Below are 24305 nucleotides of genomic sequence, written 5' to 3'. Positions count from 1 at the left end.
ATGTAAATGAAGGGATTGTGCTATAATTGATATGATTGGTTTTAAGCGCTACTATACTTTTTTTTTTTGATCTATTCACTTTCCTAAGTCCATGAAAATATGGATGACCCAAATGGCTGGGAAAAACCTCACCTACTCTCTTGAAATACATTATTGAAAGTTAGTATCTGATATATGGCTTTGGAGCCAGTCCATATTAGCCACAGAAAGTTGTGCACATAGATATCAGGTGATGAATACAATAACTTTTTGTGAAACTACCAACAGAAACAAGTTAGGGACATTTCAAAACTTTGAACTTTGATATTTACTAAATGGCACTAATTAACTAGCTTCATTGTAATGCATAAATTCAGTGACACTAGGTAACTGCAAAAGAAGCAGATTTTTGAACCCTAAACAGTGCAACTCGAGTATTTGTGTGAATGTACCTTTGGGAAAATCTAACATGTTGTTGTTAATCAATGTCCTTCTCACCTTGTGGTTTTACACTGCTCATGGACAGGGTAAGTTGAAACAGATGTGAACACTCAGCCTTCCTCCTAAATATAACTATCTACTTTCCTTTGTGTGTATTTCTGATTGAATCGACGGGTTGAAATAGTCTGCACTGTCAGATAACCATAAGAATACCTTAATGGAAAAATGATCAGATATTCACCTAAAAGGGGAAAACAAAATGAATACTTTTCTATGTCAGCTGAGTTCCACAGTGCAAAAAGGTACTCTGTGTAGATTATGGGGTCATGTGAATATGCTCATGGAAATGTGGATAGAAAATGTGTCACAGACAATTATATTATAATTCCAGAATATTTAGGAGAGTCTTACTTGTAATATGAGGAAACTTTGGAGAACAATGGTTATTTTTATAATTTTACAGGTTCAAATATATTTTTTCCAGGTTCAAATCTCATTTTAAATATGTTCAGTTTACTGTATTGCAATTATAGTTTAATAAATCTATTAAAGGTCATTAACATCACTGTTAGTTTTAAAAGACCAGCTTAGGTACAAGATATATTTTCCTTTTACAAAATGTGGAATACAGTCTTAATTTCCAGTGTAGTGCCAACACATTTAGAATTATTTTCAGAGAGAAATGTAAATGTTGACAACCTTAAAAAAATCTTGTCACTTTTATTTTTAAACTTATAACTTCTTTTTTTTTCTTTTAAATTTTATTTTATTTTTAAATTTTACATAATTGTATTAGTTTTGCCAAATATCAAAATGAATCCACCACAGGCATACATGTGTTCCCCATCCTGAACCCTCCTCCCTCCTCCCTCCCCATACCATCCCTCTGGGTCGTCCCAGTGCACCAGCCCCAAGCATCCAGTATCGCGCATCGAACCTGGACTGGTGACTCGTTTCTTACATGATATTCTACATGTTTCAATGTCACTCTTATAACTTCTTTTCATTAGTTATCTATTACATGTCAGGCTCGATCTCCCAATTCATTCCTCTACTCTCGGGCCCCCTTGTATCCATACATCCATTCTCTATGCCTGTATCTCTATGTTTGCTTTGCAAATAAGTTCATCTGTAGCATTTTTCTAGATTCCATATATAAGCAATATTATACAATATTTATTTTTCTGTTTCTGATTTTCTGCACTCTATATGACAGTCTCTAGGTCTTTTCACATCTCTGAAAATTGCACAATTTCATCAATTTTAATGGCTGAGTAATATTTCATTGTATATATGTGCCACTTTTTCTGCATCTATTCTGTTGATGGACATTTAGGTTGATTCCATGTCCTGGTTGTTGTGAATAAAATAGATAACTAATGAGAACTTATGGTGTATCATAGGCAGCTCCACTCAATGCTCTCTGGTGACCTAAATGGGAAGGAAATCCAAAAAAAAGGGATATATATATATATATATATATATATATATATATTCATATAACTGATTCATTTTGATGTAGAGCAGAAGCTAACCCAACATTATAAAGCAACTCCAATAAAAATTAAAGAAAAACAAAAATTAAATTGTATATATTGGCAAAACCAATACAATATTGTAAAGTTAAAAAATAAAATAAAAAAATAAACAGCCAAAAATGCAAAAAAAATTAAATTATATAAATGTATTAATATAAGTAATTAAATTATATTAAAAACAAAGATTTTACTCCAAAATATAAAACATATATGTTCTTCATTATAATGTTTTTGTCTTTCATTTTCTTTAATAATCTATTTGTCTTCAGGTTTTTTTTTTTTTTTTTCAGGTTTTTGTAAATGAAAACTCTAATGAGTTTTATGATACCTCGTGAAATTCAAGGTGTGAATAGAATATGCATCACTCTGCATTATTCATCTCATAATTTGTTGCATGTTACTTTAGTCCATTAGGCAATTTTCTTCATCAACAACATTTACAGCACAATAAATCTCCCTGTCCAGTCATTAGTGTTACAATTAAGAGCAGCTCAGGCCCCAGATCACTTAAAAGAAAGGCTGCATCTTCATTATTCTTGCTGAGGAGCAGGCAGACATACATTGTTTCTCCTGATTCTCAGGTATATGAATAACGGTTTATTAATCAACTAGAATAAGACTACAGACATGTTTCCAAACAAGAGAAGAAAGATTATACAATACGAAAGAGAAATGTGAAACTGACAAATCTTCACCGGATATTCCAGTGCAACACTTGTCTTCTCATTAACAGCTGAACTCTTTCCAAAAGTGGTCTTAAAGCTAAATGTTTGAATATTTGAGCAAAGTTTTTTTTCATAATTTATGGATGCACTTATGAAATTTTTAGCATGCAAAATAATTGTAATATCAGATTCAAGCCATTAATTAAAACTCACATCACTTAACACCTATTGTTGTAGATGCACGCATGCCTGCATGCTAAGTTGCTTCAGTCATGTCTGATTCTTTGCCTCCCCATCTACTGTAGGCCACCAGGCTTCTCTGTCCATGGGATTTTCCAGGCAAGAATACTGCAGTGGGTTGCCATGCCCTCCTCCAGGGGATCATCCAAACCCAAGGATCAAACCTGCCTGTACTATGTCTCCTGCATTGGCAGGCGGGTTCCTTCTTTACCACTAGCACCAACTGGGATGCCCATTGTATTAGATACATAGTCCTAATTAACAAATTTTCCAGAGAACATATTGGCCTAAGACAATGCACCTCCATATTCTTAGAGCTCCTGTGAGTCAGGAATAAGGAAAAGGCTTTGTTGGCTACTTATGCGTCACTCTGTTTAGGGGGCAACTGGGTAATGACCTGGGCTGCTGTCGCCTGGACGCTCAGCTTGGCTGGAAGATTTGCTTGCAAGTTGGCTCACTCCTCTGGCTTTTGGGGGAGGCTTCAGCACCTGACCATTGGGCTTCACCACATCTTGCTTGAGAGATAGCTAGCTTTCCTCAAGGCCAGTGACCCCACACAGGGAGGAGAAAGCCTCCACAGAAAGCATAATTTCTTTTTTAATTTCTTTTAAAATGAAGGTGTTAGCAGTATTAAACAGATTTCAATCCACATAAGAATTATACTAAAGATATTTAATCTTGTTTAAGATAGATTTATGAAAATGGTGCTGCGTGCTTAGTCCCTCAATCATGTCCAACTCTTTGCGACCCTTTGGATTCTAGCCCTCCAGGCTCCTCTGCCCATGGAATTCTCCAGGCAAGATTACTGGAGTGGGTTGCCACTTCCTTCTGCAAGGGAATATGAGTGACCCAGGGATCAAACTTACAGCTCCCTTGTCTTCTGCATTACAGGTAGATTCTTTACCCACTGAGCCATAGGGGAAGCCTATGAAAATGGCAGATCAACCCAAATGTATTTATATCACAGCAAAGTTATCCCACAAGGGACCTTGTAAAGTTCTTGTAGACAAGATGAGGAAATTGGCCAGTTAAATAGCTTATCAGGTATTCATAATTTCATTAAATAAGCTGATTATCAGATGCAGGATTTTGTTCTCAGGCCTGCTCCATTGATGTTTTGTATCAACAACCAGTTTAATGGAGCAGAGGAGATGTGCCTGGAATGATACTGAGGTACTGAAAGTGAACCCGCATTAGGACAGGTTCATCACTCAGAAAGATGCCCATGTGTGAGGTTGGACTCAATAACGGGATATTTAGCTGTGATAACTATAAGATGCTGGGCCTGGATCATAGGAATAAGCAGCACAAATACAGAAAGACTAGAAACACTTTTAAAATTTAGTGAATACTTTTCATCAATTTTGAGATCAATTTGAGCCAACACTATGATGGACAGCCAAGCCTGCTCATGAGACCAGAACTTGTATTGGTAGAAGTGTAAGAGGAGAATGAGGTTGTTCTGAGTCCTGACACAGTCAGTGCCACTCTGACCATAGTGGGCTATTGTATGTGCTTCAATAAATGATCTGGTGAGAAAGACAAATACAGATTCACATGTGACCAAATAAAAGAGAGGATGAAAATAGCTCAGGCCAGTAATAGTAATGATATTTATTATTAATTATGCCCTCTTTGTTTACCTTTTGTGAGTCTCAGTGGATTATTTTACTGTATTCATGTCCTATGAACAATCAAAAGGAGGTGAATAAATGTACGAGATCTGAACTCAGATAATCAGGACTCAAATCTCTCTACAATGTAATAACAAAGTTAGTTGAGTCTTCTTCACTTGACTCCTGCAAATACGGACACTCAAGCTTACCCAACATGGCATTATTGTTAAATACACATATCTTGACATACATGGTGAAATTTGTAAAATTCAAGGATGAAGAGAAATTATTCTAATCTCCATAAAGTAATGGGAATAAACCTAGACTGTTACTTAAGAGGAATCAAACTAAATAAGCATTTCACACTAAAAAAATGTAGAGTAGCTTCAAAAAAGTGTGGGAAATCTATTAGTGATGAGAAATGCAGACTATAGGCCATGAGATTGTATAATAGACAAGTCTTTGTTAAAAGGATTAAGATATGCAAAGATTCAAAGTTTATAATTCACTTAGTAAGCATATATGTGAAAATTACTCAAAATATATTAAAATAAATTGTAATTATGTTATACCTCATTTAAAATATTTGTAAGAAATCCTGGAAAATGCATCATTCTCCAATTAAAATTAGACACAAGCATTCAAGGGTTTCCCTTAATCTTAACCATTTGGAAATTAAGAATTATTGATTGTTCATTTCTCCGATTAGACAAGCAAGGAAAAAGATGCCTAATATCTAGTTTGAGTGATAAACGATAATGTTACTTTCCTGTGTGATTAGATCCATGAAAATTATTGTGGTTTAAGGGTTTTTCCAGTAGTCATGTATGGATGTGAGAGTTGGACTGTGAAGAAAGCTGAGCTCCAAAGAATTGATGCTTTTGAACTGTGGTGTTGGAGAAGACTCTTGAGAGTCCCTTGGACTGCAAGGAGATCCCACCAGTCCATTCTAAAGGAGATCAGTTTTCGGTGTTCTTTGGAAGGAATGATGCTAAAGCTGAAACTCCAGTACTTTGGCCACCTCATGGGAAGAGTTGACTCATTGGAAAAGATTCTGATGCTGGGAGGGATTGGGGGCAGGAGGGAAGGGGATGACAGAGGAGGAGATGGCTGGATGGCATCACTGACTCGATATATATAGAGAGTCTCGATGGACATGAGTTTTAGTGAACTCCGGGAGTTGGTGATGGACAGGGAGGCCTGGTGTGCTGCAATTCATGGGGTCGCAAAGAGTCGAGATACTGAACTGAACTGAGATACTGAACTGAACTGAACCGAACTGATAAATATCTCGTTTCCAATAAACAGAAAATTAATAATGAATGTTAACTGGCAAAAAAACAAAAACAAAAAATGGTTTTCTTTCTACATTGACTTGGTGTGAGAAGAAGTGTCAGGATTTTGGTTTCTGATGAGAATGGAAAAGAAAGAAAAAGAAGTCAGTTGAGCCACAAGATAAAATCTGTATTTTCATCTCTTGACTAAGATGCTAATTTAGTCAACCACTGTTAGCACTTCTGCACTTAAGGAGAATTCATTTAATAAGTCTCTATAGTTTTCTACCAAGAGAATCCACATACAAATTTTATCTGATATGACTCACAAGACATAATTTGGCCTTCAATATCAAGACCTCTTTTCATACATCAATCATCTGAATTTTCCTTTTTTTCTGTTTTTCTTTTATTTATTTTATTATTATTATTATTATTTGGAAAATAAGAAGGTGGGTGGATTCTACTCAGTGAGAGAGGATTTTATGAGCTTAAGCTATGAGGCAAAGGAAAGATGATCTAGGATATTTCAAGGCATATTAACACTTGGATTGATTTTATGATTGATGAAAAATCATAGGGAATTTTATGAAAAGCAATGATATCATTTTATTTGGATTTTTGAACACTGTTTGTAGTTTTTTAGTATGCTCTGCTTATGATGGAAAAGAGAAGACTCAAGAAGCCAGGTAGGGTGAAAAAGTGTGGAGATTAGATAAATTCTTGGCTGAAGTGATGTAGAGCAGAGGATAGATTTGCGATATATTTTCCTGGTAGTGAACACAGGTAACATTACTAAATGTTGGTTGTCAGGAAGAGCAAATGGTGAAGGGACTCATGTTTAGTAAACCATTTTCTCATAACAAGCAAAATGGAAGTGACTTTGTAGGTGGTATGATGCAAAACATGTCTAAAAGGAAGAATGAGAATCTTTAGATGAATTGAGGCAGGGAAACGCAAACCAGTCAGATGGAGAGGAAGGGGCAGTGGCTTTGAGGCCTCTTTGAGCATGAAGTCCCTTGTTCCCATGGTTTTCAGGGGCCATAACATAGGATGCAGGCAAAGAAGAAGTCAGTGATGGAGTGAATATGGGTAGTCCAAAGTTCTGAGGGGTGGCACACACCATGCTGAAGGTTTAGGCTTTTATGAAGACTAGTTTGGGAATCAGTGCAGCATTTTAAGTGGAATAGTGAAGTGACAGGAAAAATATCATTAAGTTGCACACAGGAAAGAAATGACTGAGATCAAGGGAGAATAGAATCTGGGAATTTAGTCGCTGTTGCTGGAATCCCAGCAGAAATTGTTTGAGAGAAGACAGTGTGAAAGATGATGGCCAGCTTTTGTTTGTTTGTTTGTTTTTGACAAAACTTGAAGGGATGGCAATCACAAGAGCTGGTCAGTTGCTTTTTGGAGATGCAATACAATGAGTTAAATTAATTTCTTTGATAAAGTATTTTGTTAATAATTACTCTATTATCAAGAAATAAATATATATAATTTTTACAGATCATTCACTGAAATTATGTATCAAATTTGCCCTAATTTTTAAAAAATATGGTATTTTAATTACATAGCAGAACTACATGAGTTCATGCAAGTTGAATGTAATATCTGTGATACAATTCCTTCATATTTAAAAAAAATTCCGTAGTTATTTCTATGTAAATTATTTCCATGAGAATGTTTTCCCTCAAAAAACACATATATTCTTCTTGAATATATTGATTTTTACTTTCCCGATATATGCAAGTGTTAGAACACTTATTTGGAGAAGGAAATGGCAACCCACTCCAGTGTTCTTGCCTGGAGAATCCCAGGGAAGGCGGAGCCTGGTGGGCTGCCGTCTATGGGGATGCAGAGAGTCGGACACCGCTGAAGCACCTTGGCAGCAGCAGAACACTCATTAAGTGCCTCAGCAGTACAACTGGAAACATTATTTGGTATAAGAATATTGAATGATATGAGAAAAGTTCATTATGTATTGCTAATTATTATTTTTTTAAAGCAAGGTTAAATGATTTGGAATTGAGATCACATATTTTTGCTACTTTTATGTTTGAAAATTTTTATAAAAAGCTTTTAAAAAATGATATATGTAGAAGAGGCCTATGCACTGTCATATGGAGTGAAGTAAGTCAGAAAGAAAATCAACTATTGTGTATTAACACATATATGTAGAATCTCAAAAAATTGGTAGAGATGATCTTATTTACAAAGGTGAAACAGAGACACAGATGTAGAGAACAAACGTATGGATACCAAGGGGGAAGGGGGAGTGGGATGAATTGTAAGCCTGGGATTGACATATATAGAGATATTATTGATACTATGTATAAAATAGAAAATCAATGAGAACCTACTGTATAGCGCAGGGAACTCAGTGCTCTGTGGAGACACAAACGGAAAGGAAATCCAAAAAAGAAGGGATATGTGTATACATATAGTTCATTAACTGTGCTGTACAGTAGAAACTAACACAGCACTGTAAAGCAAATAAACACCAATAAAAATTAGGAAAAATAAAAATAAAAACAAAGCCTAGAAAAAGTTGAAAAAAAGAGAAAGGCATTAAGTACATGATGTTTTCTAGCTTTCTACAAATGAAGGACAGGAGGCAACATTATTATTTAGTAATACCAAATGGGTAAACATCCTTTTGGTGTAATTTCCCACAGCTCTAGAAATTGATGTTCAGATTCATTCAAAATACTATAGTATATAAAATGCTTGTTACAACAAGTATCTTCTTTATATAACACTAATCTAAAATAAAGCAAAATATATGGAAAAACAGGGTACATATGAATAGGCTGTTTTACATAAATCACAATGAAACTACTTCAGTATTCAGTTTTATATATATAGCTGATGAAGTTACTAGACGTTATTTATGTCAAGAAGACTAATTTATCCCCCAACTAAATAAATCAGCAACAAGATTTAAATCAAAATTTTAACTTTCTTCCAAAATGAATGTTAAAAACAACTGATAAATTATTCATCAAGCATTCAGGTCAAAACAGGACTTTGTTTGGTGGCCTAATTTACTTAATGGAATGGAAACAAAAGTTTTATCTTTATATAACTTATGTCTGGGACACAGTACTTTGACATATAATGAACATTTTGGAATTTAATCCTGTTTGTTTAGAAATTTTCTGCAAACCACCAGTCATTTTAAATGGACAAGCTGTACTTCCAAAGGCAACTTATAAGGCAAATGAATGAGTTCAATATAGATGTGCAGCCGGTTTTGAATATGGTCAGAGAGGAGATACAGTATGCACTAAATCTGGATGGACTCCAGCTCCTGCTTGTATAGGTAATGTTACATTTCTTCTATATCTTTTGCTGTATATTTTACCAGTTGCTTTAACTCAAATACTCCTTACCACTAAGCAGTTTATTTTTTCTGAAAATGGAGTATTGATGTTTATTTGTTGTTGTTTAGTTGAAGTCATGTCTGACTCCTTTGAGATCCCATGGACTGTAGCCCGCCAGGCTCCTCTGTCCTTGGGATTTCCCAGGCAACAATACTGGCATGGATTGGCACTCCCTTCTCCAGGGGATCTTCCTGACCCAGGGACTGAACCTATATGTCCTCCATTGGATTCTTTACCACTGAGCCACCTGGAAAGCATGACTTAAAAAAAAAAAAAAAAAAGATTATTGCAAATTGATCCTTGTTGTGTACTAGCAAAGTTGATATAAATGACTGAGTAGAACTTTATAAATCAGAAAGGACTATGTCAAGGGGTAGCACACTATTGTTGTGTACACACAGTTGTTGTGCAGTCATGAAGTTGTGTCCGACTCTTTGCAACCCCATAAACGGCAGCGTGCCAGGTTTCCCTGTCCTTCACTATCTCCCAGAGTTTGCTCCGACTCATGTCTATTGAGTTACTGATGCCATTCAACCATCTCATCCTCTGTTGTTCCCTTGTCCCCCAACCTTCAATCTTTCCCAGCATCAGAGTCTTTTCTAGTGAGTCAGCTCTTCGCATCAGATGGCCAAAGCATTGGAGCTTCAGCTTCAGCTTCAGTCCTTCCAATGAATATTCAGGGTTGATTTCCTTTAGGATTGACTGGTTTGATCTCCTTGCTACCCAAGAGTCTCTCAGGAGTCTTCTCCAGAACCACAGGTTGAAAGCATCAGTTCTTTGGTGCTCAGCCTTCTTTATGGTCCAACTCTCTCATCCATATATGACTACAGGAAAACCCGTAGCTTTGACTAGACAGACCTCTGTTGGCAAAGTAATGTCTCTGGTTTGTAATATGCTGCCTAGGTTTGTCATAACTTTTCTTTGAAGGAGTAGGCGTCTTTTAATTTCATGGCTGCAGTCACCATCTGCAGTGATTTTGGAGACCAACTATAAATTCTGCCACTGCTTCCAGTTTTTCTCCTCTATTTGCCATGAAATGATGGGACCAATTGCCATGATTTAGTTTTTTGAATGTTGAATTTTAAGCCAGCTTTTTTACTCTCCTCTTTCACTTTCATCAAGAGGCTCTTTAGTTCCTCTTAGCTTTCTGCCATTAGGGTGCTATCATCTGCATATCTGAGGTTGTTGATATTTCTCCTGGCAATCTTGATGCCAGCTTGTGATTCATGCAGTCCAGTAATTCACATGATGTACTCTGTATAGAAGTTAAATAAGCACAGCAACAATATACAGCCTTGATGTATTCCTTTCTCAAATTTGAACCAGTTTGTTGTCCCATGTCTGGTTCACACCATAGCATCAGGTCAAATCCAGCCTGTCCCTTTTTTGTAAACTAAGACTTACTGGAACAGAGACATGCCCATTTCTTGTATGTATTGTCTACAGCTACTTCAGGGCAAAGGCTAATAGAGTTTTGCCAAGAGAATGCACTGGTCATAGCAAACACCCTCTTCCAACAACACAAGAGAAGACTCTACACATGGACATCACCAGATGGTCAACACTGAAATCAGATTGATTATATTCTTTGCAGCCAAAGATGGAGAAGCTCTATATAGTCAGCAAAAACAAGACCGGGGCTGACTGTGGCTCAGATCAAGAACTCCTTATTGCCAAATTCAGACGTAAATTGAAGAAAGTGGGGAAAACCACTAGACCATTAAGGTATGACTGAAATAAAATCCTTATGATTATACAGTGGAAGTGAGAAATTAATTTAAGGGACTAGATCTGATAGAATGCTTGATGAACTATGGACTGAGGTTCGTGACATTGTACAGGAGACAGGGATCAAGACCATCCCCGTGGAAAAAAATTCAAAAAAGCAAAATGGCTGTCTGGGGGGGCCTTACAAAAACTGTGAAAATAAGAGAAGCCAAAAGCAAAAGATAAAAGGAAAGATATAAGCATCTGAATGCAGAGTTCCAAAGAATAGCAAGGAGAGATAAGAAAGCCCTCCTCAGCGATCAATGCAAAAAAATAGAGGAAAACAGCAGAATGGGAAAGACTGGAGATCTCTTCAAGAAAATTAGAGATACCAAGGGAACATTTCATGCAAAGATGGGCTTGATAAAGGACGGAAATGGTATGGACCTAACAGAAGCAGAAGATATTAAGAAGAGGTGGCAAGAATACATGGAAGAACTGTACAAAAAAGATCTTCATGACCAAGATAATAATGATGGTGTGATCATTCACCTAGAGCCAGACATCCTGGAATGTGAAGTCAAGTGGGCCTTTGAAAGCATCACTATGAACAAAGCTAGAGGCAATGATGGAATTCCAGTGGAGCTATTTCAAATCCTGAAAGATGATGCTGTGAAAATGCTGCACTTAATATGCCAGCAAATTTGGAAAACTCAGCAGTGGCCACAGGACTGGAAAAGCTCACTTTTCATTCCAATCCCAAAGAAAGGCAATGCCAAAGAAAGCTCAAACTACCGCACAATTGCAATCTTTTCACACGCTAGTAAAGTAATGCTCAAAATTCTCCAAGCCCGGCTTCAGCAATATGTGAACCATGAATTTCCTGATGTTCAAGCTGGTTTTAGAAAAGGCAGAGGAACCAGAGATCGAATTGCCAACATCCGCTGGATCATGGAAAAAGCAAGAGAGTTCCAGAAAAAAAGCATCTATTTCTGCTTTATTGACTATGCCAAAGCCTTTGACTGTGTGGATCACAATAAACTGTGGAAAATTCTGAAAGAGATGGGAATACCAGACCACCTGACCTGCCTCTTGAGAAATCTGTATGCAGGTCAGGAAGCAATAGTTAGAACTGGACATGGAACAACAGACTGGTTCCAAATAGGAAAAGGAGTACGTCAAGGCTGTATACTGTCACCCTGCTTATTTAACTTATACGAAGAGTACATCATGAGAAACGCTGGGCTAGAAGAAGTACAAGCTGGAATTAAGATTGCCAGAAGAAATATCAGTCACCTCAGATATGCAGATGACACCACCCTCATGGCAGAAAGTGAAGAGGAACTAAAAAGCCTCTTGATGAAAGTGAAAGAGGAGCATGGAAAAGTAGACTTAAAGCTCAACATTCAGAAAACGAAGATCATGGCTTCTGGTCCCATCACTTCATGGCAAATATATGGGGAAACAGTGGAAACCGTGTCGGACTTTATTTTTTTGGGCTCCAAAATCACAGCAGATGGTGATTGCAGCCATGAAATTAGAAGACGCTTACTCCTTGGAAGGAAAGTTGTGACCAACCTAGACAGCATATTCAAAAGCAGTGACATTACTTTGCCAACAAAGGTCTGTCTAGTCAAGGCTATGGTTTTCCTGGTAGTCATGTATGGATGTGAGAGTTGGACTGTGAAGAAAGCTGAGCTGTGAAGAACTGATGCTTTTGAACTGTGGTGTTGGAGAAGACTCTTGAGAGTCCCTTGGACTACAAGGAGATCCAACCAGTCCATTCTGAAGGAGATCAGCCCTGGGATTTCTTTGGAAGGAATGATGCTAAAGCTGAAACTCCAGTACTTTGGCCACCTCATGCGAAGAGTTGACTCATTGGAAAAGACTCTGACGCTGGGAAGGATTGGGGGAAGGAGGAAAAGGGGACGACAGAGGATGAGATGGCTGGATGGCATCACTGACTCGATGGACGTGAGTTTGAGTGAACTCTGGGCATTGTTGATGAACAGGAAGGCCTGGTGTGCTGCAGTTCATGGGTTTCCAAAGAGTCGGACACAACTGAGCGACTGAACTGACTGATTGCTACTTCTTCCCTACAATGGTGGAGCTCAGTATTTACGACAGACACTTTTCACCTGAGTCTTTATATGAAAGAGGAATTTGAAACTTGGATTAGGTATTTTATTACAATAAGAATAATGTATTCCAAAATCTTAGTGGCTTAAAAAACTAAAGTTTAGTTTCTATGTATGCTCACTTCCAACCTTCATTGGAAGCTGCATCTGCTATGTCTCTCGCCTTGGCAGGTAGATTTTTTTACCACTTGTGCCAACTGGGAAGCCCATTGTATTAGATATATAGAATTAATTAACAAATTTCCCAGAAAACATAGATCGGGAGGGATGCTCCTCATTATTTTAAGTGTCAGAATCAGGGAATGGAGATATGACCTTCCATGTTCTTCTTTAATCACTGTAGTGGTGGGAAAGAGAACATGAAAATTCAATGACTTTTTTCAACTTCCTCCCTAAAGGAAAACTTAACTTCCATGTTCATTTCATTGTCCTATGGAATCCCTGTATTTAAGTCTACTTCAAAAGGATAGGGTGTACTATTGCAACAAGTGTCTGGAGGGAGGAGAATATTGGCCAGCAGTACTTGTGAGAAATACAGAAGCTGAGAAACTTGCAGAAAGTGGAAAGAATAGCTGAAGTGATACATCATGAATTCTTTGCCAGATGTGGAATATTATGAAGTGTGTGTTGACTGTGGAGAAAGAGGGTTCAAGAGTACTGAGGGTATAGATACATCAGATGAGAAACACAGTGAAGGGAAATGTAAGTGATACAGCAGGAGGGGTATGAGGCTGTGCTCATTTTACTGACTTTTGTGCTGTACGAAGAACAAATTAATAACATCCACTTTTGTATTTTTATATAATTGATTATTTTAATGGATGTGATTTCTATATTGTGAACATACCTTTTGTCTTTTCAGAAACAATATGTGATCCTCCTCATATTCCAAACGGTGTGTACAGACCTGAATTAAGCAAATACAGAGTTCAAGATAAAATCACTTATGATTGTAAAAAGGGTTTTATTCCTGAGATACGTGGAACTGATGCAACGTGTACCAGAGATGGCTGGGTACCTTCTCCGAGATGTACCCGTACGTTCCATTCATATCTTGATCTTCTTCTTAATTGTGAAATTTCTTTCTCTTAAACACACAACTGTGGGGCACCATGCCCTACACAGTAGGGCAAATCAAAGTATCCGTCCTACTGTGTATGGTAATTCGGGGCTTTTTAGAGACTTTATTTGCTTCTTGAAGTAGGCAATTCTAATAAGGAATAAAAACATTTTTGTAAACTAAAAACTCTTTATATTTTTGCCACTCAAAGATAAAATACGGCTGTGTTTTTGAATATATAAATCTCTAACAACCTACTCCACTATTCTTGGCTGGAGAATCCCATGGGCAGAAAAGCTTGACAGGATATAGTCCACAGGTGGTCACAAAGAACTAGACACGACTGTAGAGACTTAGCATGCAAAATAATTGTAATACTGAATCTGAGCCATTAAGTAAAAATAACACCACATAGCACCTATTGTTTTAGATGCCTGCGTGAATGCATGCTAAATTCCTCAGTCATGTCTGACTCTGCCACCCTATGGACTGTAGCCCACCAGGCTTCGCTGTCCATGGGATTTTTCAGGCAAGAATCCTGGAGTGCCCTCTTCCAGGTGTTCTTCTCAACTCAGGGATTGAAACCTGCATGTACTATGTCTCCTGCATTGGCAGGTGGCTTCTTTACCACTTGGGCTCACTGGGAAGCCATCGTGTTAGATACATAGTAAAATTAACACGTTTCCCAGAAAACGTTTTGGCTTAGGACAACATCCCTCCATATTCTTAGAGCTCCTGTGGGTCAGGAATGAGGAAGGGCCTTCACTGTCTGGTTCTGAATCACTATGCATGGGTGGCAGTCAGGGTATTGACCTGGGCCACTGTCACCTGGAGGCTCATCTGGGCTGGAGGCTTTGCTTCCAAGTTGGCTCACTGTCCTGGCTTTGTGGGGAGGCCTCAGTACTTGACCAGCTGGGCGTCTCTGCAGGACACTTGAGAGACAGCTAGCTTTCCTCAGGGGCAGTGACCCCAGAGAGGGAGGAGGAAGCCTCCACACCAGGTATGACTTGGTCACACAGTGTGTGTCAGTCATGTGTATTCTTTAGAAATGGACACTAAGTCCTGCACACTCAGTGGTGAGTACTTAGGTTCTAATGTTTGAAGAGAGGACTGTGGAAGGCATTGTGAACTTTCCTAAAACCATAAAATATAGAAAAACATCAGGTTAACTGAACAGAGTATTTTCTGGGGATGCTTCCTTTACTCCTCAACTTCCTCTAAGTTGCCTCTAAACAATTCTCTTCTTTCTAATAGTACACTGTAAAATTTCAGCATACCTAAACCAGTTATTCCATGAAAGAAAACTGTAATGGTATAAAACAGTTCAGTGGCCTTAATGGTAACTCCAACCATACATTTAAAATGAATTTTCAAAGCATAAGTTCCATTAAAACAAAGGTATTAGCAATATGAAACAGATTTTAATCTGCATAAGAATTTTAAGGAAAATATTTAATCTTGTTTAAGATGGATTTATGAAAATGGTGCTGTGTGCTTAGTCGCTCAATCATGTACAACTTTTTGTGATCCTTTGGACTATAGCCTACCAGGATCCTCTGTCTGTGGAATTCTCCAGGCAAGAATGCTGCAGTGGGTTGCCATTTTCTTCTCCAGGGGAATCTTTCTGATCCATAGATGAAACCTACATCTCCTGTGTCTGCTGCATTGCAGGTTGATTCTTCACCACTGAGCCATAGGGAAGCCCTTTAAAAATGGTAGATCAATCCAATTCTATTTATATCACAACAAGGTTATCCCACAAGGGACCTTGTGAAGTTCTTGTGGACAACATGAGGAAACTATTTAAATAGTTTATCAATATTCATAATTTCATTACATGAGCTGATTATCAGATGCAGGACTTTGTTCTCAGGCCTGTTCCTTTCCTCTTTTGTATCACCAGCTAGTTTAATGCTGCAAAGGAGATGCATCTGGAATGATACACAGGTGCTGATAGTGAACCTATATTAGGACAGATTCATACCTCAGAATGACCTCCATGTGTGAGGTTGGACCTAATAACATGAAATTTAAAACTTAAATTAAAATATTATAAGATCCTGGGCCTGGATCTTTGGAGTAAGTTGCAGAGGTACGGAAAGACAAGAAACACTTTAAAACTTAGTGAATACTTTTCATCAATTTTAAGATCAATCTGAGCCAACATTATGATGGACAGCCAAGCCTGCTCATGAGATCTGAACCTGGGTTGATAGAGTGTAAGAGAAGAATGAGGCTGTTCTGAGTCCTGACAAAGTCAATGCCATTCCAACTATAGTGGACTATTGTATGTGCTTCAATAAATGATCTGGTTAGAGAGACAAAGACAGATTCACATGTGTGCAAATAAAAGAGAGGAGGAAAATAGCTCAGGCCAGTGAGAGTAATGATGCTTACTTTTAATTATGCCCTCCTTGTGTACCTTTTGGAAATGAGTGTCAGAGGATTATTTTACTGTATTAATATTCTATGATGAATCAAAATGATAATTTTTTAAATCATTTTATCACTAGTTCTGAAATCAGATCATCAGAACTCAAATCTCTCCTCTACAATGTAATGACAAAGTTAATTGAGTTCTTTTCACTTGGTTCTTACAAATAAAAAGACTCAAACTTGGCCAACATAGAATTATTGAAAGATGCACATATCTTAACATACATGATGAAATTTGTAAAATTTAAGGATGAAGAGACAATGTTCTAATGTCCAAAAAGTAGTGGACAGAAACCTAGACTATTAGTTAAGAGGAATCAAACTATGTATGCCTTTCAAACTTAAAAATGTAGACAAGCTTCAAAAAAGTGGGGGAAATCTATCAGTGATGAGAAATGCAGACTATAGGCCATGAGAGGGTATACTTGACAAGTCTTTGTTAAAGAAATGGATTAAGATATGCAAATAATCACATTTTATAATTCACATAGAAAGTATACACATGAAAATTACTCAATATATGCTAATAACAATAAAATGCAATTATGTTATACCTCATTTAAAATATTTGTAAGAATTACTGAAAAATACATCATTCTCCAATTAAAATTAGACCATAAGTGACAAGTGTGTCCCTCCATCTTAACCATTTGGATATTAAGAATTATTCATTGTTCACTTCTCTGATTAGACAAGCAAGGGAAAAGATATCTTAATATCTAGTTTGACGGATAAATAAGAATGTTACTCTGTGTGAGTTGATCAATGAAAAATTGTTGTGGTTCTCTATATATACCACATATTTCTAATAAACAGAAAAGTAGACTGCTGCTGCTGCTGCTGCTAAGTCGCTTCAGTCGTGTCCGACTCTGTGCGACCCCATAGATGGCAGCCCACCAGGCTCCCCCGTCCCTGGGATTCTCCAGGCAAGAACACTGGAATGGGTTGACATTTCCTTCTCCAATGCATGAAAGTGAAAAGTGAAAGTGAAGTCGATCAGTCGTGTCTGACTCCTAGCGATCCCATGGACAGCAGCCTACCAGGCTTCTCTGTCCATGGGGTTTGCCAGGCAAGAGTACTGGAGTGGGTTGCCATTGAAATCTGTTTGATTCCTGCATTCACTTGGTCTGAGAATAAATGTCAGGATTCTGGTTTCTGATGAGAATGGAAAAGAAAGAAAATGAAAGCAGATGAGCCACAAGATAAAATCTGTACTTTCATCTCTTGCTGCTGCTGCTGCTGTCTTTTCGGTCATGTCCGACTCTGGGCGACCCCATAGATGGCAGCCCACCAGGCCCCCCCATCCCTGGGATTCTCCAGGCAAGAACACTGGAGTGGGTTGCCATTTCCTTCTCCAATGCATGAAAGTGAAAAGTGAAAGTGAAGTCGCTCAGTTGTGTCTGACTCTTCACGACCCCATGGACTGCAGCCTTCCAGGCTCCTCTGTCCATGGGGTTTGCCAGGCAAGAGTACTGGAGTGGGGTGCCATTGCCCTTCTCTGTTCATCGCTTGATTAAGATGCTAATTTAGTCAACCAAGGTTGGGACTTCTGTACTTAAGGAGAATTTATTTAATAGGTTTGTATAGTTTCCTACCAAGAGAATCCACATACAAATTTTACATAATATGACCCACAAGACATAATTTGATTTTCATTAGCAAGGGCTTCCTTACATACCTCAATCATCTGAATTTTCTATAACTTTTCTTTTCCTAGAAACCATAACACAATGAGTGTAACTAACTGAACAAGAATATAATTTATAGATGAAACATTAATTCTAATTTGATTGTATACTGAGGTAAAACATTATTTCTACTTTTTTTTATTCCAAGGGAAACCTTGTAATTATCCAGTAATCAAACATGGACGGCTATATAATTCATATAGTGGATACTTTCCAGCAGATGTAAATCAACAGTTTTTCTATTACTGTGATCAGTATTTTGTGTCTCCTTCACAACGTTCCTGGGATTACCTGACTTGCACAACAGAAGGATGGTCTCCAGAAGAACCATGCCTCAGTAAGTAAACCTCTTTAAGTTTATATGCATAATCTTTGAAAGAGTGAAGAGACAAAAGTAGACAAGTGAGTTCAATTAAGTGTTGTGTAACAACAGTAAGGCCAAGGGATGAGTTCTATGAGTAGAAACATCCAAATAGGTTTTCCATTTACTAGAGGCTCTTCATGTAAATCCTGTGAGAGATACAGTGGCTTTACAAGAAATAAAATTAAAAAGAAAAAAAAAGAATATCTGTATCATTTATACATATTTTAATCATAAACTAAGGACAAATAATACGGAATGTTGATTTTCATTTCTAACAAACATGTGTACTAGCTTTCATTTTTTTTCTAATGTGATATATTGGAATACTAATTAATTCTCATGTAAATTCTATAAGATTAATTTTAGTGTACTATTTTCCCAAATTAATGTTTTATTCTTTCATATTAATTGTATGATCCTTAGGACAATGTATCTTCAATTATTTGGAAAATGGACATACCCCACATCGTGAAGAAAAATATTTACAGGGTGAAACTGTAAGAGTTCACTGCTATGAAGGCTACAGTCTTCAAAATAATCAGAACACAATGACCTGCACAGAGAGTGGCTGGTCTCCTCCTCCCAGATGCATCCGTGTCAGTGAGTAAACTGGGCTGAGATCCCAGTGTGTTCATAATTTTCTGAGACTCAGCTGTATCATCCACTGCAAAAGCTTTATACCAACCTCTTGTTTTGCCAAAGGACTTATTTAATTTTAGTGTTTACAAGTGTCTGTGAGTGTACCTATGGACTGCTTGATAAGTATATAACAAAATGCATGTACCTATTGATAGAGATTGCTCAAGAAAATAGGAAAAGGATCCACAAAGAAGAAGCCTGTAATAACACAGTGAGGTCAGAAAGATGGCAGGAGTCTCACTGTCTCTCTTGATATAAATGCAGACTTTGAACATCATTTGTGGATAAGAGGATCTCTGTGGGGGTCCAGGAGTCTAGCAGAGAAATGACAGCATGCTGCTAGAGCACAAAGCTTGAAGACTGGACGCATCACTGAGGGTTAGAGCAGTAGCCTCATTTTGCCCCTGAAGTGGCCCTGCTTAGTGCCAAGACAGATCCCTCAGCACAGGATTTTACCTGTGGGTAAAATAAGAGCGTATGAACAAGGGCAGGCTCCTCATCTTCCAGCGCACTTCTCTCTCATCTTATCCAGGACACTGGGGTCACCTGCATGGCTAGGGGTTGGGGAGAGGCCAGGAGCACAGCATCCAGGGCTAGAATTCTTCAAGGGACATGGGTCCTACTGACCACGTGGAGACCCCACCAGGGACCCCAAACTGTTGCAGACACTGTGCTTGTGGTCCTGCTCACCCCTGGGTCCCTCATCTCATCCACAGCCCCTTCCCAGGGCCAGGTCCCTGTGTAAGTCCCCACGATGGCCTCTAGAACTTTGTAGATGGCCTGTGGGACATCTAGAAGCCAACCTGTCCCGGTGGGCCTGTGAGAAAGCACATGAATGTGAGCATTTGGCACTGCCCCAGGGAAGCAGCCAGGAAACTGTCGGCACAGAAACTGTCTTTGCTGCATTGATGGAAGCATATGAGCTTCAAAATTCTCTCCTAGGAGGAACTGAGTATGTGGGACAGGTGTCTCCTTAAAAAAATTCTGAAAAAGTCTCAAAATCCCTATCAGTGTGACAGTGTACTTCCCTCCCCAAGTCAGTCTGTAAAGACTGGAGGGAGTGACTGCTTCTTTAAATGCAAACACAGCAACCTGAGACTTCAAGGGACACAGACACCAAAGGACTAAAATGTTAACAGAGAAACACAATAGTTTTTCAGTTACTGTCCCCAAATAACGGATATGGATGATTTGTGTAATAAGAAATTCAAAGTAATTGCTTAAGAATTTCATTGAGATAGAAGACAACAGTGGAGAAGGACATGGCAACCCACTCCAGCATTCTTTCCTGGGAAATCCCATGGACAGAGGAGCCTGGTGGGCTACAGTCCAAGGCTCAAGGAGTCAGACACAACAGTAGCTACTTAGCATTTACTCATGCTTTCCTTTACGTTTAGTGTAATTATTGATAGGGCGGCTGTGATGGGCGCGCCAAAGCGCAGGCGGCTGTGACCGGCGGGCCAAAGGGCAGCCGAGAGGAGCCACCCCCCGTCCGAGGTCAGGGGCAGCAGCCGAGAGTACCAGACTGGGACAGCACAGGAACGGCTGAGAGGAGCTACCCCGTGTCTGAGGTCGGGGCGGGGGGCTGCCACCGAGAGGAGATACCCAGCGTCAGTGGTCTGGGGCAGCGACGACAAGAGTTACCCTACATCTGAGGTCAGGGGCAGTGGCCGGGAGGAGATACCCCATGCCCCTAAGCCCGAGGCCAGGGGCGGTGGCCAGGAGGACCAACCCCACATCCAAGGAGCCATGGCTGCACAGGTGCAGGAGGGCCTAGAGGAGCTATGCCACGTTGAAGGTCAGGAAGGGCAGCGGTGAGGAGATACCCCTCGTCCAAGGTAAGGAGCAATGGCCGCACTTTGCTGGAGCAGCTGTGAAGAGATACCCCACGCCCAAGGTAAGAGAAACCCAAGTAAGACGGTAGATGTTGCAAGAGGGCATCAGAGGGCAGACACACTGAAACCATACTCAGAGAAAACTAGTCAATCTAATCACACTAGCACCACAGCCTTGTCTAACTCAATGAAACTAAGCCATGCCCTTGGGGCAACCCAAGAGGGACGGGTCATGGTGGAGAGATCTGACAGAATGTGGTCCACTGGAGAAGGGAATGGCAAACCACTTCAGTATTCTTGCCTTGAAAACCCCATGAACAGTATGAAAAGGCAGAATGATAGGATACTGAAAGAGAAACTCCCCAGGTCAGTAGGTGCCCCATATGCTACTGGAGACCAGTGGAGAAATAACTCCAGAAAGAATGAAGGGATGGAGCCAAAGCAAAAACGATACCCAGCTGTGGACGTGACTGGTGATAGAAGCAAGGTCCAATGCTGTAAAGAGCAATATTGCATAGGAACCTGGAATGTCAGGTCCATAAATCAAGGCAAATTGGAAGTGGTCAAACAAGAGATGATAAGAGTGAATGTCAACATTCTGGGAATCAGCGAACCGAAATGGACTGGAATGGGTGAATTTAACTCAGATGACCATTATATCTACTACTGCAGGCAGGAATCCCTCAGAAGAAATGGAGTGGCCATCATGGTCAACAAGAGTCTGAAATGCAGTACTTGGATGCAATCTCAAAAGCGACAGAATGATCTCTGTTCGTTTCCAAGGCAAATGATTCAGTATCACAGTAATCCAAGTCTATGCCCCAACCAGTAATGCTGAAGGAGCTGAAGTTGAATGCTTCTATGAAGACCTACAAGACCTTTTAGAACTAACGCCCAAAAAAGATGTCCTTTTCATTATAGGGGATTGGAATGCAAAAATAAGAAGTCAAGAAACACCTGGAGTAACAGGCAAATTTGACTTTGGAATACGGAATGAAGCAACGCAAAGATTGATAGAGTTTTGCCAAGAAAATGCACTGGTCATAACAAACACCCTCTTCCAACAACACAAGAGAAGACTCTACACATGGACATCACCAGATGGTCAACACCGAAATCAGATTGATTATATTCTTTGCAGCCAAAGATGGAGAAGCTCTATACAATCAGCAAAAACAAGACCAGGAGCTGACTGTGTCTCAGACCATGAACTCCTTATTGCCAAATTCAGACTTAAATTGAAGAAAGTAGGGAAAACCACTAGACCATACAGGTATGACCTAAATCAAATCCCTTATGATTATACAGTGGAAGTGAGAAATAGATTTAAGGGCCTAGACCTGATAGATGGAGTGCCTCATGAACTATGGAATGAGGTTCACGACATTGTACAGGAGATAGGGATCAAGAACATTCCCATAGAAAAGAAATGCAAAAAAGGAAAATGGCTGTCTGGGGAGGCCTTACAAATAGCTGTGAAAAGAAGAGAAGTGAAAAGCAAAGGAGAAAAGGAAAGATGTAAACATCTGAATGTGGAGGTCCAAAGAATAGCAAGAAGAAATAAGAAAGCCTTCTTCAATGATCAATGCAAAGAAATAGAGGAAAACAACAGAATGGGAAAGACTAGGGATCTCTTCAAGAAAATCAGAGATACCAAAGGAATATTTCATGCAAAGATGGGCTCGATAAATGACAGAAATGGTATGGACCTAACAGAAGCAGAAGATATTAAGAAGAGATGGCAAGAATACACAGAAAAACTGTACAAAAAAGATCTTCATGACCCAGATAATCAGGATGGTGTGATCACTCACCTAGAGCCAGACATCTTGGAATGTGAAGTCAAGAGGGCCTTAGAAAGCATCACTATGAACAAAGCTAGTGGAGGTGATGGAATTCCAGTTGAGCTATTCCAAATCCTGAAAGATGATGCTGTGAAAGTGCTGCACTCAATATGCCAGCAAATTTGGAAAACTCATCAGTGGCCACAGGACTGGAAAAGGTCAGTTTTCATTCCATTCCCAAAGAAAGGCAATGCCAAAGAATGCTCTAATGACTGCACAATTGCACTCATCTCACACGCTAGTAAAGTAATGCTCAAAATTCTCCAAGTCAGGCTTCAGCAATATGTGAACCGTGAACTTCCTGATGTTCAAGCTGGTTTTAGAAAAGGCAGAGGAACCAGAGATCAAATTGCCAACATCCGCTGGATCATGGAAAAAGCAAGAGAGTTCCAGAAAAATATCTATTTCTGCTTTATTGACTATGCCAAAGCCTTTGACTGTGTGGATCACAATAAACTGTGGAAAATTCTGAAAGAGATGGGAATATCAGACAACTTGACCTGCCCCTTGAGTAACCTGTATGCAGGTCAGGAAGCAACAGTTAGAACTGGACATGGAACAACAGTCTGGTTCCAAATAGGAAAAGGAGTTCGTCAAGGCTGTATATTGTCACCCTGCTTATTTAACTTATATGCAGAGTATATAATGAGAAACGCTGAGCTGGAAGAAGCACAAGCTGGAATCAAGATTGCTGGGTGAAATATCAATAACCTCAGATATGCAGATGACACCACCCTTATGGCAGAAAGTGAAGAGGAACTAAAAAGCCTTTTTGATGAAGGTCAAAGAGGAGAATCAAAATGTTGACTTAAAGCTCAAATTCAGAAAACTACGATCATGGCATCTGGTCCCATCACTTCATAGGAAATAGATAGGGAAACAGTGTCAGACTTGATTTTTCTTGGCTCCAAAATCATTGCAGATGGTGACTGCAGCCGTGAAATTAAAAGATGCTTACTCCTTGGAAGGAAAGTTATGACCAACCTAGATAGCATATTGAAAAGCAGAGACATTACTTTGCCAACAAAGATCCGTCTAGTCAAGCTTTTGGTTTTTCCAGTGGCCATGTACAGATGTGAGAGTTGGACTGTGAAGAAAGCTGAGTGCTGAAGAATTGATGTTTTTGAACTGTGGCGTTGGAGAAGACTCTTGAGAGTCCTTTGGACTTCAAGGAGATCCAACCAGTCCATTCTGAAGGAGATCAGCCCTGGGATTTCTTTGGAAGGAATGATGCTAAAGCTGACACTCCAGTACTTTGGCCACCTCATGGGAAGAGTTGACTCATTGGAAAAGACTCTGATGCTTGGAGGGATTGGGGGCAAGAGGAGAAGGGGACTACAGAGGATGAGATGGCTAGATGGCATCACTGACTCGATGGACGTGAGTCTGGGTGAACGCCGGGAGTTGGTGATGGACAGGGAGGCCTTGCGTGCTGCGACTCATGGGATCGCAAAGAGT

The 24305-nt window shown here is 39.2% G+C and overlaps 1 protein-coding gene across 1 annotated transcript in view; it reads left to right on the top strand.

The window, feature by feature from the left end:
• Positions 1-367: 367 nt before the first annotated feature.
• LOC139176528 (complement factor H-related protein 3-like) overlaps positions 368-24305 on the top strand; it is a 50344-nt gene continuing 26406 nt past the window's right edge. Inside the window, exons 1-3 of the mRNA XM_070768852.1 lie at positions 368-506; positions 18314-18502; positions 18953-19129. Coding sequence (XP_070624953.1) covers positions 449-506; positions 18314-18502; positions 18953-19129 — 424 coding nt within the window. The 5' untranslated portion in view covers positions 368-448. The remainder of the gene's footprint in view (positions 507-18313; positions 18503-18952; positions 19130-24305) is intronic.

This window comes from Bos indicus, chromosome 16 (genome assembly GCF_029378745.1).
Source record: "Bos indicus isolate NIAB-ARS_2022 breed Sahiwal x Tharparkar chromosome 16, NIAB-ARS_B.indTharparkar_mat_pri_1.0, whole genome shotgun sequence".
NCBI lineage: Eukaryota > Metazoa > Chordata > Mammalia > Artiodactyla > Bovidae > Bos > Bos indicus.
The sequence above is the reverse complement of the archived record's forward strand: the minus strand, read 5'-3'. Positions and strand labels throughout refer to the sequence as shown.